Source organism: Bombina bombina, chromosome 2 (genome assembly GCF_027579735.1).
Source record: "Bombina bombina isolate aBomBom1 chromosome 2, aBomBom1.pri, whole genome shotgun sequence".
Taxonomy (NCBI): Eukaryota; Metazoa; Chordata; class Amphibia; order Anura; family Bombinatoridae; genus Bombina; species Bombina bombina.
Window position 1 is genome coordinate 1,237,946,406 of NC_069500.1, and position 15,805 is coordinate 1,237,962,210.

Consider the following 15,805-nt stretch of genomic DNA (forward strand, 5'->3'; position numbering starts at 1 on the left):
TAGGGGGGGTTAGGGTTAGACTTAGGTTTAGGGGTTAATAAATTTAGTATAGTGGCGGCAATGTTGGCGGTGGCAGATTAGGGGTTAATAAATATAATGTAGGTGTCAGCTATGTTGGGGGCAGCAGATTAGGGGTTAATAAGTATAATGTAGGTTGCGGCGATGTTGGGGACAGCAGATTAGGGGTTAATAAGTATAATGTAGGTGGCGACGGTGTCCGGTTCGGCAGATTAGGGGTTAATAATGTAATGTAGGTGTCGGCGATGTCGGGGGCGGCAGATTAGGGTTTAATAAGTGTAAGTATAGGTGTGTTTAGACTCAGGGTTCATGTTAGGGTGTTAGGTGTAGACATAGATTTTATTTCTCCATAGGAATCAATGGGGCTGCATTAGGAGCTAAACGCTGCTTTTTGGCAGGTGTTAGACTTTTTTTCAGTCGGCTCTCCCAGTTGATTCCTATGGGGAAATCATGCATGAGCACGTTACACCAGCTCACCGCTGACTTAAGCAGCGCTGGTATTGGAGTGAGATTTTGAGCAAAATATTGCTCAACGCTCACTTCTTGTCTTTTAACGACGGGTTTCTGAAAACTCGTAATACCAGCGCTGTCTGTAAGTGAGCGGTGAGAGAAAACTGCTCTTAGCACCGCATAGCTTCTAACGCAAAACTCGTAATCTAGCCGATAGCTATTTTAACTGCTCTCATTCAAGGTAATCCTAAAAATCTGACCTGTTTTGGAGGCTTGAGGACGGGTTTAAAAAACAGTGCCTTAAATGAGAGCAGGTAAAATAGCCATGTTTACTAATCAGCTGATTATTTCACCTGTGCTCCAGTTCAGATATCCTCAAATTCTGGCCTGTAAGGGAGGCCTGAAAAACAGCGATCTAAAGGGTTAAACATGTAGTCAAAGTTGCACCACTGGAACATCCCTGTATTGCTACACAGAGTATATGGCCTGTGATTGGAGAATACTAATGTATGCATGCTTGCACCTAATTGGCTCATCAGCTTTATCCTCACCTGCAGTAATACAGAAGCACAATTTTGACTGTATTATATCCATTATGTACAGATTAAACACACAAGAGAGTAACATTTTTGAAAGTAAAATGCTGTTACAAAATAAGTATTGTATTTTTACTCTGCCAGATATTTAAAGACCTGTGCATGCTCCTGTGCTCACTCTGGCATTACCATTTTAAAAAAAAAATACCAAGAAAACTAAGCAGAATTGATAAGTAAATTGGAAGGTTGTTTTAAATTTCATTAATTTTGGCTTTACTGTCCCTTTAAAGCAAACAAAGTTGTAATTGTTGTCTATTATAAACCATATTATTATAATTTTTTCCTTCTCAGTATTCCTCCTCTGCTAAGGAAAATACTTTTTTGTTTGTTCTTGTAGCACATTTTACTGTCCACTGCGCAATAGGAGTTGTCTTTATGATCCAGTGATATTGGCTTAATACATTTTCCTTGTAATCATAAACGTAACTTTAAATCATAAGGTTCTAGGTTTTATGACGTTTTGTTAATTGTTTGCCTTGCTGAGTAATAGCTTTAGTGTTTTACATTACACAGTTAAAGGGATATGAAACTCCAAAAAATATTTTGGGATTCAGACAGAGCATACCAATTTAATTTGCAAATTTGCTTAGTTCCCATGATATTCTGTGTTGAAGAGATACCTAGGTAGGCATCTGGAGCACTACTTGGCAGGAAATAGTGCTGCTATCTAGTGCTCTAGAAATGGTCCGGCTCCTAAACGTACGCCCCTGCTTTTCAACAAAAGATACCAAAAGAATAAAGAAAATTGATAATAAAAGTAAATTAGAAAGTTGTTTACAATTGCATGATCTCTCTGAATCAAGAAAGGAACATGTTGGGTTTCATTATCCATTTTAAAGGGAGTTAAGCATATAGTTGGTCCTTTCCAGATCAGCGATGCACTACTGAGTCTGGCACCAGCTGAACACATCTGTAGAGCCTATAGCAGGGGGTAAATGTGTGTAGCCACATACTGTATATACTGTTTTTTAATTATGTCTAATATATGCTTAAAGAAAAAAAAATGAGTAAAACTGACATTTACCTTAATACATTTTGCAGCAAATTCCAGATGTATCTCCAACTGGTCGTTATACAACATTGGTTCCCCTCTTGTTCATTTTAGCTGTTGCAGCAATAAAAGAAGTTATAGAAGATATTGTAAGTATACTCCATTTTTATTTACTACACCGGCTGATCAGCTTTCAATTCTAACTCTAAATTCTTTTACACTTATAATATTTGCAAAACATTTGTCAGTGTTGTCACATTTGATCATTTCACCACACTTGCATTGTTTAACTCTTACAAACCATTACTATTAACAGCTCTTAACTTTTACAACTGTGAGCAATTTTAATAAAATATTGTCATTATCTGTTTAAGGATCTTTCTGAATATAAATGTGATATTCTTAGTTATGTCTTTAATATAGAGATTCATAATTGCTAGTCTGTTTCTGGCAATTAACTCTATGGAGTTGAATACCTTTATAATGTCTGCCTGGTGTCAAACTGATTGTGAATAAAATGTGTGTTTATAGGAATGCAAAAAGCAGACAGGTGCACATGCACAATTGCTTGATTGTCACTAATGCGCAGACAGAGAATTAATTTGAAATAAATATATCATAATACATAGGAATGTTATTACTGGGACAAATTAAATGGGTTATTTTGACTAATTCTTGTAACACTCACCTAAAAACACTGGCCACTTTTATATGTGTCTGAACCAAAAAATCAAAGTCTGAAACCACACATTTTCAAGTGTGTAAGACTATTTCACTTCTTGCTATATGTCTATATCTTATTTAATACCATCTTCTTGACAGAATGAACAATAACCATTTAGCTTTTTTGCCTCATCTTCTTCAATTCTGGTAGATCCTGTTAAAAGAATGATACGTTATCCTCCTATGCTTTAGTTATGCTTTAGGTTTTAGTCCTGCTTGTTGAATTAACAAAGGTCTTATTCCCATTCCTGGGAAACGGAAACAAATGTAAATACCCACAAATTCAAAATCAAATATCTGTTTATGCTACTTGGTGGGATTTTGTCTGCAAACATTTAAGGTAACAGCAGACCTCATAGATTTTTGTTTGCATATTGTGATTGCTGCCCTTTTCCCACTTCACTGTGGGAGGCAAAAATGTCCAGCTGGATTACCTACTATTTGCACTTTCCAAAGCATCAAGGAAATTTTTAAACGTCCTAGTAGCACTCCAGTACTCTGAAACCTTGAGTTCCATTTATCAAATGTCAGGTGGACAATGTTCGCCCCTTGGAATAAGCACAATATGTCTAGTATAGAATTTGAGGATTTTATACATATCAATGGTTTATACTTGGTGTATGTGTTTCATGGGAAACTTGTCCTCTACAAACCAAATAGTACTATTTCCTTCCATAAGGCAGGGCGAGTCCACAACTTCATTCCTTACTGTGGGGAAATACAACACCTGACCACTAGGAGGAGGCAAAGACACCCCAGCCAAAGGCTTAAATATCCCTCCCACTTCCCCTATCCCAGAGTCATTCTTTGTCTTTTGTTACTATAGGAGGTGGCAGAGAAGTTTCAGAAGATTTGGATAGTCCTGTAATAGTTATGTTGCCTTCGGGAAAGGACTGAAGTTTTAAGTAATCATGTCAACCGCTCAGTGAGAGTATTGATGAAAGTTAGTCTGGAGAGGCTACACTCCCTGAGGAGCCTAAGATCCCTAAATTAGACAGGGTTTACAACAATAGAAAGGTCCCTCTGACCTTTCTTGTGCCAGTTAAGATGGCAAACATTATTAGTAACTAATGGGAAAGAGTTGGAACTTCTTTTTCCCCCCTCGTCTACTTTTAAAAAATTATTTCTCGTCTCTGACTCTCAATTAGATTTGTGGGGCTCCATCCCAAAGGTGGATGGCGCTATCTCCACGTTGGCTAAGTATACTACTATCCCTCTGGAGGATAGTTCTTCTTTTAGAGAGCCTATGGATAAAAAAAATGAAAACTTTTCTGAGGAAGATGTTTCAACATACAGGGTTTTTATTTCAACTAGCGGCAACTTGAGCTGCTGTTGCTGGAGCAGCTACCTACTGGTGTGACACTGTCGAAGCTCATTGAGGTGGAGACTTCCTTCGAGGGTATGCAGGAGAGAATTAAGGCACTGAGAATTGCTAACTCCTTCATCTGTGACGTGAATATGCAGATTATTCGCATAAATGCAAAGGCTGCTGGCTTTGCGTTTCTAGCCCGCCGAGCTCTCTGGTTGAAGTCTTGGTCTGCAGATATGACTTCTAAATCCAGACTCCTTTCTCTTCCCTTCAAGGGGAAGAATTTATTCGGTCCAGGGCTGGACTTTATTATCTGTATAGTTACCGGACGAAAAGGTGCCTTCCTACCGCAGGATAAGAAGAATAGACCTAAAGGGATAGCAACTGTCTAATTCTTCCTTTCGTGCTGACAAGTAGCAACGACAGCTGTCCTCTTCCAAGTCTAAGCAGCCCAAGAGTACTTGGAAGCCGGCTCACTCCTGGAATAGGTCCAAACAGACTAAGAAGCCCTCCAAGAACAAATTGACATGAAGGGGCGGCCCCCGATCCAGGATTGGATAGAGTAGGGGGCAGACTGTCTCTCTTGTTTCAGACTCTTGGTTCCAGGATGTACAGTATCCTTGGGTCCTGGAGGTTGTATCTCAAGGATACAGGATAGGATTCAAGTCGCGTCCGCCCAGGGGCATATTCCTACTCTCCAGTCTTTCAACAAGATCAGAAAAAAGGGCTGCCTTCTTAGGTTGCGTACGGGATCTCTCCTCTGTAGTAGTAATTGTCCCGGTACCTACGGCAGAAAGAGGTTATTTTTTTTGTTTTTTTATTCAAACCTTCCTAAGAAGGAGGGAACGTTTCGTACCTAAAGTGCCTAAACAAGTTTCTGAGTGTTCCCTCTTTCAAGATGGAAACAATAAGTCAATTCTGCCTCTAGTTGAGGAAGGACAGTTTATGACCAAAATAGACCTGAAGGATGCATACCTTCACGTCCCAATTCACAAGGAACATTTTCAGTTCCTGAGGTTTGCTTTTCTGGATCAGCACTTCCAGTTCATAGCTCTTCCATTTGGCCTAGCTACTGCTCCAAGGATATTTACAAAGGTTTTGGGGGCTCTTCTAGCTGTTGCCAGAACACAAGGTATTGCAGTAGCGTCTTGTCTGGATGATATCTTGGTACAGGCACCATCTTTTCATCTAGCAGAAGAACATTCGGAGTCCCTTCTCAGTCTTCTTCGATCACATGGATGGAAGATAAACTTGGAAAAGAGTTCTCTTACTCCAAGTACAAATGTGAATTTCCTGGGAACTATAATATACTCCATACAGAATATTCCTCACAGATCAGAGACGTTGTTGCAAGCCAACTTCTGCATGTCTTGCCTTCCAGGCCTCCTCGAAACCCTCAGTGGCTCAGTGTATGGAGGTAATCTGACTCATTGTGTCCTGCATGGACATCATTCCTTTTGCCAGATTCCATCTCAGACCCTTACATCTATGCATACTGAGACAATGGAACGGCGACCATTCAGATCTGTCTCAACAGATTGTGCTAGACAGCCTGTCAATATACTGGCTCTCCTGGTGGCTCTGTCCAGATGATCTGTCCCAAGGCAAGTGCTTTTTGAGACCGTCCTGGGAGATTGTGACTATGGAAGCAACCCTTTTCCGGCTGGGGAGTCGTTTGAGGTGCCAATAAGGCACAAGGTCTGTGACTCAGGAGGAGTCATCCCTTTCAATCAATATTTTGGAACTCCAGGCAATCTTCAATAACTTGAAGGCTTGGCCCCTTCTGGTTTCGTCTCAGTTTATCAGATTCCTATTAGACAATATAACCTCGATTGCCTATATCAACCATCAAGGAGGAACGAGAAGTTCTTTGGGAGGTGAGAAGTATCTCGGATACTAGAGTAGGCGGAGACTCACAAATGTACGCTGTCAGCGATCCACATTCCGAGTGTGGACAATTGGGAAGCGGACTTCCTCAGCAGGCAATCCTTTCACCCAGGGGAATGGTCTCTTCACCCCAAGGTGTTTGCAGAGATATGCAGCGAGTGGGGGACGCCAGAGATAGATCTCATGGCATCCCGCCTCAATACCAAGCTACCCAGGTACGGGTCGAGGTCGAGGGATCTTCAAACGGAATTGATAGTGGGCTGACTGTGTGGAGATTGAATGCTTAGTCTTAGCCAAGAGAGGGTTCTCTGAGAGTGTTATCGACACTCTGGTTCAAACTCGTAAGCCAGTTGCTTGTTGTATTTGCCATAAAGTGTGGAGGACTTTCTTGTACTGGTGTTAAGAGTGTGGCGTTTCCTGGCATAAGGTTAAGGTGGCCAGAATTTGAACTTTCCTCCAGGATGGACTGGAGAAGGGCCTATCTGCTAGTTCCCTGAAGGGACAGTTATTGGCCCTGTCGGTGTTACTGCACAAAAGATTGACTGAGCTTCCGGATGTGCAGTCCTTTGTTAAGGCTCTGGCTAGGATCAGACCCGTGTCTAGATCTAGGGCTCCACCTTGTAGCCTCAATCTTGTTTTTAGTGTTTTGCAGAAGGCTCCCTTTTGAGCCTATGCATACTGTTAACATTAAATTGTTAGCTTGGAAGGTTCTTTTCTTTGTTGGCTATTGCCTCTGCGCGCATGGTTTCTGAGATTTCTGCTTTGCAATGTGATCCCCCTTATCTGTTTTTTCATGCTGATAAGGCTGTTTTACTCACTAAACTAGGGTTCCTCCCTGAGGTGGTGTCAAATCGTAACATTAATCAAGAAATTGTTGTTCCTTCCTTGTGTCCTAATCCTTCTTCAGCAAAGGAAAGTTTGCTTCATAATCTAAATGTGGTTTGTGCCTTAAAGTTCTATCTTCAGGCTACTAAGGAATTCAAACAAACTTCCTCTTTGTTTGTCATCTATACAGGGAAGGGTAAGGGGCAGAAGGCTACTACGACTTCTCTATCTTTCTAGTTGAGGATTGTCATCCGCTTAGCTTATGAGACAGTGGGACAACAGCCTCCTGAGAGGATAACTACTCATTCCACTAGAGCAGTGGCTTCCTCTTGGGCTTCTAAGAACAAAGCCTCAATGGAGGCTACCTGGTCCTCCTTACACACTTTTTCTAAACTTTACAAATTTGATGTGTTTACTTCGGCTGAAGCAGCTTTAGGGAGAAAAGTTTTGCAGGCTGTGGTGCCCTCAGAATAGGGTCCGCTTCGTTTTTCTGTTCCCTCCCGTTATTCATTTAGTGTCCTCTGGAGCTTGGGTATAGTTTTCCCAACAGTAAGGAATGAAGTTATGGACTCTCTCTGCCTTATGGAAGTAAAGCATAATTTATGCTTACCAGATAAATTCCTTTCTTCCTGGCAGGTCCATGACCCTGCCCGTAATATATTTTTTGATGGGCAGTTCCCTTTTTATATTTCTTCTGGCACCTTTTATACTCTGTTTCTCCTACTTTTCCTTGTTCCCTCAGCAGAATGACTGGGGTATAGGGGAAGTGGGAAGGGTGTTTAAGCCTTTGGCTGTGGTGTCTTTGCCTCTTTCTGGTGTCCAGGTTTTGTATTTCCCAACAGTAAGGAATGAAGTTGTGGACTCTCCCTGACAGAAAGGAAAGGAATTTATCTGGTAAGCATACATTGTTTTTTAGATGGAGGATCCATTCAAAGTAATGCTATGTGCACAAATTATGTCGCACAATAAAACTGGCATTATCATGGTGGATTGTTTGCTTATGTGTGGAGGAACCTTGCTTAAATATAGATTCTAGTACCCTTTGGTGGGAGACAACCAAATCATTGATTTCAAGGTTGGAGGTCAGTAGCTTTTTCAGTAAATTTATTTGAATTCAGAGCATCTAATCTTGTTTTGCTACATTACATAGTCTGTAGAATACATCAGTAGCAGAACCACATAATACTACTGACATTGCAGCATTTCTAATGGGGATAAGTGATTGTCAGACAGACTTTATCAGCAGGCAAGAGATTCTTCCAGGAGAATGGAATCTCAACCGGTAAATCTTCCATCTTCAATTATAGCTGCATTAGATGCCTTTTAACAATAAAATTGGGCTTACCTCTAGCTTGTATGTTTCTTTAATTTCTTCTGAATGTTTGAGGTCAATACAAATTTCAACAAAACAGTGCAGAGAGAGCCTACTAAAATGTTATGAGATGCATTGTCTGCATATTTGTAGTCTCTATTGCTGTAAATCATATTCTGGAATTTTTACACAACTCAGTTACAGATCTCAGCTTTTTCAACAAACACTTGAAATAGTTGGTTTCAGCAGATTTGGTACAGATTTTTTTTTATATGGTTTGCAGTTTTCTCTGCAGGTAATGTTGTCATTTGGGTGGCAATATGAAGTAGCCAGACAGGGGCATTGTGATACCTTGTAATATTAAGTAGTATTTATAAATATTACTTAAAGGGACACAAAACCCAATTTTTTTCTTTTATGATTCAGATAGAGCATGCAATTTTAAACCACTTTCTAATTTAGTCCTCTTATAAATGTTTTTTTCATTCTCTTGCTATCTTTATTTGAAAAAGCAGGAATGTAAGCATAGGAGCTGGCCCATTTTTGGCTCAGGACCTCAGTATCGCTTGCTGATTGGTGTCTAAATATAGCCACCAATCAGCAAGCGCTACCCAGGTGCTGAACCAAAAATGGGTTTCTCACGGAAGACTACTATTTCTCCAACATAGGTGTGTCCGGTCCACGGCGTCATCCTTACTTGTGGGATATTCTCTTCCCCAACAGGAAATGGCAAAGAGCCCAGCAAAGCTGGTCACATGATCCCTCCTAGGCTCCGCCTACCCCAGTCATTCTCTTTGCCGTTGTACAGGCAACATCTCCACGGAGATGGCTTAGAGTTTTTTAGTGTTTAACTGTAGTTTTTATTATTCAATCAAGAGTTTGTTATTTTAAAATAGTGCTGGTATGTACTATTTACTCTGAAACAGAAAAGAGATGAAGATTTCTGTTTGTATGAGGAAAATGATTTTAGCAACCGTTACTAAAATCCATGGCTGTTCCACACAGGACTGTTGAGAGGAATTAACTTCAGTTGGGGGAACAGTGAGCAGTCTTTTGCTGCTTGAGGTATGACACATTCTAACAAGACGATGTAATGCTGGAAGCTGTCATTTTCCCTATGGGATCCGGTAAGCCATTTTTATTCAGATAGTAAATAAGGGCTTCACAAGGGCTTATTAAGACTGTAGACATTTTCTGGGCTAAATCGATCATATTTACACATATTTAGCCTTGAGGAATCATTTAATCTGGGTATTTTTTGTAAAATAATATCGGCAGGCACTGTTTTAGACACCTTATTCTATAGGGGCTTTCCCTAATCATAGTCAGAGCCTCATTTTCGCGCCGGTATGGCGCACTTGTTTTTGAGAACAGCATGACATGCAGCTGCATGTGTGTGGAGCTCTGATACATAGAAAAGTCTTTCTGAAGGCATTATTTGGTATCGTATTCCCTTTTGGGCTTGGTTGGGTCTCAGCAAAGCAGATTCCAGGGACTGTAAAGGGGTTAAATATAAAAACGGCTCCGGTTCCGTTATTTTAAGGGTTAAAGCTTCGAAATTTGGTGTGCAATACTTTTAAGGCTTTAAGACACTGTGGTGAAATTTTGGTGAATTTTGGACAATTCCTTCATACTTTTTCGCAATTGCAGTAATAAAGTGTGTTCAGTTTAAAATTTAAAGTGACAGTAACGGTTTTATTTTAAAACGTTTTTTGTGCTTTGTTATCAAGTTTATGCCTGTTTAACATGTCTGAACTACCAGATAGATTATGTTCTGACTGTGGGGAAGCCAAGGTTCCTTCTCATTTAAATAGATGTGATTTATGTCATAAAAAATTTAGAAAAAATGATGCCCAAGATGATTCCTCAAGTGAGGGGAGTAAGCATGGTACTGCATCATCCCCTCCTTCGTCTACACCAGTCTTGCCCATACAGGAGGCCCCTAGTACATCTAGCGCGCCAATACTCCTTACTATGCAACAATTAACGGCTGTAATGGATAATTCTATCAAAAACATTTTAGCCAATATGCCCACTTATCAGCGAAAGCGCGACTGCTCTGTTTTAGAAAATACTGAAGAGCATGAGAACGCTGATGATTTTGTTTCTGAAGGGCCCCTACACCAGTCTGAGGGAGCCAGGGAGGTTTTGTCTGAGGGAGAAATTTCAGATTCAGGAAAAATTTCTCAACAAGCTGAACCTGATGTGATTACTTTTAAATTTAAGTTGGAACATCTCCGCGCTCTGCTTAAGGAGGTGTTATCCAATTTGGATGATTGTGATTATCTGGTCATTCCAGAAACACTATGTAAAATGGACAAGTTCCTAGAGGCCCCGGGGCCCCCCGAAGCTTTTCCTATACCCAAGCGGGTGGCGTACATTGTTAATAAAGAATGGGACAGGCCCGGTATACCTTTCGTACCTCCCCCCATATTTAAAGAAAATTGTTTCCTATAGTCGACCCCAGAAAGGACTTATGGCAGACAGTCCCCAAGGTCGAGGGGGCGGTTTCTACTCTAAACAAGCGCACCACTATACCCATAGAAGATAGTTGTACTTTCCAAGATCCTATGGATAAAAAATTAGAAGGTTTGCTAAAAAAGATGTTTGTTCAGCAAGGTTACCTTCTACAACCAATTGCATGCATTGTCCCTGTCACTACAGCCGCGTGTTTCTGGCTCGATGAGCTAGAAAAGGCGATTATTAGTAATTCTTCTTCTTATGAGGAGATTATGGACAGAATTCGTGCTCTTAAATTGGCTAATTCTTTCACCCTAGACGCCACCTTGCAATTGGCTAGGTTAGCGGCGAAAAATTCTGGGTTTGCTATTGTGGCGCGCAGAGCGCTTTGGTTAAAATCTTGGTCAGCGGATGCGTCTTCCAAGAACAAATTGCTTGACATTCCTTTCAAGGGGAAAACACTGTTTGGCCCTGACTTGAAAGAGATTATCTCTGATATCACTGGGGGCAAGGGCCACGCCCTTCCTCAGGATAGGTCTTTCAAGGCCAAAAATAAACCTAATTTTCGTCCCTTTCGCAGAAACGGACCAGCCCCAAGTGCTACGTCCTCTAAGCAGGAGGGTAATACTTCTCAAGCCTATCCAGCCTGGAGAATGCAAGGCTGGAACAAAGGAAAGCAGGCCAAGAAACCTGCCACTGCTCCCAAGACAGCATGAGATGCGGGCCCCCGATCCGGGACCGGATTTGGTGGGGGGCAGACTCTCTCTCTTCACTCAGGCTTGAGCAAGAGATGTTCTGGATCCTTGGGCGCTAGAAATAGTCTCCCAAGGTTATCTTCTGGAGGTGATTCATCCTGTTCCATTAAAAGAACAAGGGATGGGGTTCTACCCCAATCTGTTCGTAGTTCCCAAAAAAGAGGGAACGTTCAGACCAATCTTAGATCTCAAGATCCTAAACAAGTTTCTCAAGGTTCCATCGTCCAAAATGGAAACCATTCGAACAATCCTTCCATCCAGGAAGGTCAATTCTTGACCACGGTGGATTTAAAGGATGCGTATCTACATATTCCTATCCACAAGGAACATCATCCGTTCCTAAGGTTCGCATTCCTGGACAAGCATTACCAGTTCGTGGCGCTTCCTTTCGGATTAGCCACTGCTCCAAGGATTTTCACAAAGGTACTAGGGTCCCTTCTGGCGGTGCTAAGACCAAGGGGCATTGCTGTAGTACCTTACTTGGACGACATTCTGATTCAAGCGTCGTCCCTTCCTCAAGCAAAGGCTCACACGGACATAGTCCTGGCCTTTCTCAGATCTCACGGAGGAAAGTGAACGTGGAAAAGAGTTCTCTATCTCCGTCGACAAGAGTTCCCTTCTTGGGAACAATAATAGACTCCTTAGAAATGAGGATTTTTCTGGCAGAGACCAGAAAAACAAAACTTCTAAACTCTTGTCGGATACTTCATTCCGTTCCTCTTCCTTCCATAGCGCAGTGCATGGAAGTGATAGGTTTGATGGTAGCGGCAATGGACATAGTTCCTTTTGCGCGCATTCATCTAAGACCATTACAACTGTGTATGCTCAGTCTGTGGAATGGGGACTATACAGAGACTCACTCCGTTGGTGGCTGTCCCTGGACAACATGTCACAAGGGGTGACCTCCCGTAGACCAGAGTGGGTCATTGTCACGACCAACGCCAGTCTGATGGGCTGGGGCGCGGTCTGGGGATCCCTGAAAGCTCAGGGTCTTTGGTCTCGGGAAGAATCTCTTCTACCGATAAATATTCTGGAACTGAGAGCGATATTCAATGCTCTCAAGGCTTGGCCTCAGCTAGCGAGGGCCAAGTTCATACGGTTTCAATCAGACAACATGACGACTGTTGCGTACATTAACCATCAGGGGGGAACAAGGAGTTCCCTGGCGATGGAAGTAGTGACCAAAATCATTCAATGGGCGGAGACTCGCTCCTGCCACCTGTCTGCAATCCACATCCCAGGAGTGGAAAATTGGGAAGCGGATTTTCTGAGTCGTCAGACATTGCATCCGGGGGAGTGGGAACTCCATCCGGAAATCTTTGCCCAAATCACTCAACTGTGGGGCATTCCAGACATGGATCTGATGGCCTCTCGTCAGAACTTCAAGGTTCCTTGCTACGGGTCCAGATCCAGGGATCCCAAGGCGACTCTAGTAGATGCACTAGTAGCACCTTGGACCTTCAAACTAGCTTATGTATTCCCGCCGTTTCCTCTCATCCCCAGGCTGGTAGCCAGGATCAATCAGGAGAGGGCGTCGGTGATCTTGATAGCTCCTGCGTGGCCACGCAGGACTTGGTATGCAGATCTGGTGAATATGTCATCGGCTCCACCATGGAAGCTACCTTTGAGACGAGACCTTCTTGTTCAAGGTCCGTTCGAACATCCGAATTTGGTCCCACTCCAGCTGACTGCTTGGAGATTGAACGCTTGATCTTATCAAAGCGAGGGTTCTCAGATTCTGTTATTGATACTCTTGTTCAGGCCAGAAACATTTACCATTAAATTTGGAAAAAATATATCTGTTGGTGTGAATCTAAAGGATTCCCTTGGGACAAGGTTAAGATTCCTAAGATTCTATCCTTCCTTCGAGAAGGATTGAAAAAAGGATTATCTGCAAGTTCCTTGATGGGACAGATTTCTGCCTTGTCTGTGTTACTTCACAAAAAGCTGGCAGCTGTGCCAGATGTTCAAGCCTTTGTTCAGGCTCTGGTTAGAATCAAGCCTGTCTACAAACATTTGACTCCTCCTTGGAGTCTCAACTTAGTTCTTTCAGTTCTTCAGGGGGTTCCGTTTGAACCCTTACATTCTGTTGCAATTTCTTCTGCTAGAAGAGTTTCAGAATTATCTGCTCTGCAGTGTTCTCCTCCTTATCTGGTGTTCCATGCAGATAAGGTGGTTTTACGTACTAAACCTGGTTTTCTTCCAAAAGTTGTTTCTAACAAAAACATTAACCAGGAGATAGTCGTGCCTTCTCTGTGTCCGAAACCAGTTTCGAAGAAGGAACGTTTGTTGCACAATTTGGATGTTGTTCGCGCTCTAAAATTCTATTTAGATGCTACAAAGGATTTTAGACAAACATCTTCCTTGTTTGTTGTGTATTCTGGTAAAAGGAGAGGTCAAAAAGCAACTTCTACCTCTCTCTCTTTTTGGATTCAAAGCATCATCAGATTGGCTTACGAGACTGCCGGACGGCAGCCTCCTGAAAGAATCACAGCTCATTCCACTAGGGCTGTGGCTTCCACATGGGCCTTCAAGAACGAGGCTTCTGTTGATCAGATATGTAGGGCAGCGACTTGGTCTTCACTGCACTCTTTTACCAAATTTTACAAGTTTGATATTTTTGCTTCTTCTGAGGCTATTTTTGGGAGAAAGGTTTTGCAAGCCGTGGTGCCTTCCATTTAGGTGACCTGATTTGCTCCCTCCCTTCATCCGTGTCCTAAAGCTTTGGTATTGGTTCCCACAAGTAAGGATGACGCCGTGGACCGGACACACCTATGTTGGAGAAAACAGAATTTATGTTTACCTGATAAATTACTTTCTCCAACGGTGTGTCCGGTCCACGGCCCGCCCTGGTTTTTTAATCAGGTCTGATATTTTATTTTCTTTAACTACAGTCACCACGGTATCATATGGTTTCTCCTATGCAAATATTCCTCCTTAACGTCGGTCGAATGACTGGGGTAGGCGGAGCCTAGGAGGGATCATGTGACCAGCTTTGCTGGGCTCTTTGCCATTTCCTGTTGGGGAAGAGAATATCCCACAAGTAAGGATGACGCCGTGGACCGGACACACCGTTGGAGAAAGTAATTTATCAGGTAAACATAAATTCTGTTTTTAGCCAGACAAGTAGCTGGGCTCCAGGAGTGGTTGTAGTCTTCTCCTTTTTTTTAGCTAGATAATATAATTCTTTGGCCAGTTATTACATTCCTGCTTATGGCAATTTCCAAGTTTTGCATCTCAAGACATCTGTCTTCCCTTATTTTGTCTTAATAAGATGCTAGTGATAAATATTTCTATCAAACACTTTCTATCAGCAGTCCCACAAGAGGAGTGGATCATTTTAAAAGTCAATCTTTAATAATCACATTTTAAAAAACATACCAGGCACAGCCCTCAAGTATGCTTCATATTGAAAGGATGCAGGGCTTAAGCCAAACTGACAGAGCACTGATAATTCCATAAGGGCATTGTAAAGATTGCTTGATTTATTGTTTCACGTTTACAAATAAAAAAAGACACCTCATTCTTCAAGGGCAGTTTCTACTTTTCCACTTTGTGTGCAGCCAAAGTAGACATCTCTTCTGACTCTGAGGATTTATGCAATACAATGGCCCAATTTAGACAGTAGTTCTCCAGTCTGTGTTTGCTTCGATATAAAGCTTACCTATCTTTTTGTGTTTAATAGATTTTGTTTAATTTGAAATAATTTGTTACAAGGTATAAATCGGTGGTGGGGGGCGCAAAAAAACCCTCAAGCAGTTTTACACATTCCCATAATAAGTTAAAATATAAAGTGATCATGTAACACATAAATGTAAGTGTAAGTAAACCAAGTTCTAAATATGAAAATAAATAACAAGCTAGACGCTTGTAACAGAGGTAAGAGGAATGGGGGAAATAGGGGAAGGAAGTAATATAGAGGAAGATAAAGGGGAAGCATACAGATCTTCACACAGTTATAATAAACATATGAAGGATCATATTAGTACTTTAAAGGGACAGTCTTGTCAAAATGATGTTTTCATGATTCAGATAGGGCATGCAATTTTAAAAACTTATCAGTTTACTTTTATCATCAAATTTGCTTTGTTCTTTTGGTATTCTTTGTTAAAAGCTAAACCTATGTTGGTTCCAACTGATTTCTAAGCCGTTGAAGGCCGACACTCATCTAAGTGCATTTTGACAGTTTTTCACAGACAGTGCTAGTTCACGTGTGCCTTATAGATAACACTGTGCTTACTCCCGTGGAGTTATTTACGAGTCAGAGCTGATTGGCTAAAATGCGTGTCTGTAAAAAGAACTGAAATAAATGAGCAGTCTGCAGAGACTTAGATACAAGGTAATTATAGAGATAAATAGTATTTCTCCAACATTGGTGTGTCCGGTCCACGGCGTCATCCATAACTTGTGGGAATATTCTCCTCCCCAACAGGAAATGGCAAAGAGCACAGCAAAAGCTGTCCATATAGCCCTTCCCAG

At 41.7% G+C, this 15,805-nt stretch overlaps 1 protein-coding gene across 2 annotated transcripts in view; it reads left to right on the plus strand.

Moving 5' to 3' along the window:
- Positions 1-15,805, plus strand: part of ATP8A1 (ATPase phospholipid transporting 8A1) — a 608,814-nt gene that overhangs the window by 140,457 nt on the left and 452,552 nt on the right. For both annotated transcript variants that reach the window (XM_053704008.1, XM_053704009.1), the window contains exon 5: positions 2,106-2,204. In XM_053704008.1, the coding sequence (XP_053559983.1) occupies positions 2,106-2,204 (99 nt within the window). The remainder of the gene's footprint in view (positions 1-2,105; positions 2,205-15,805) is intronic.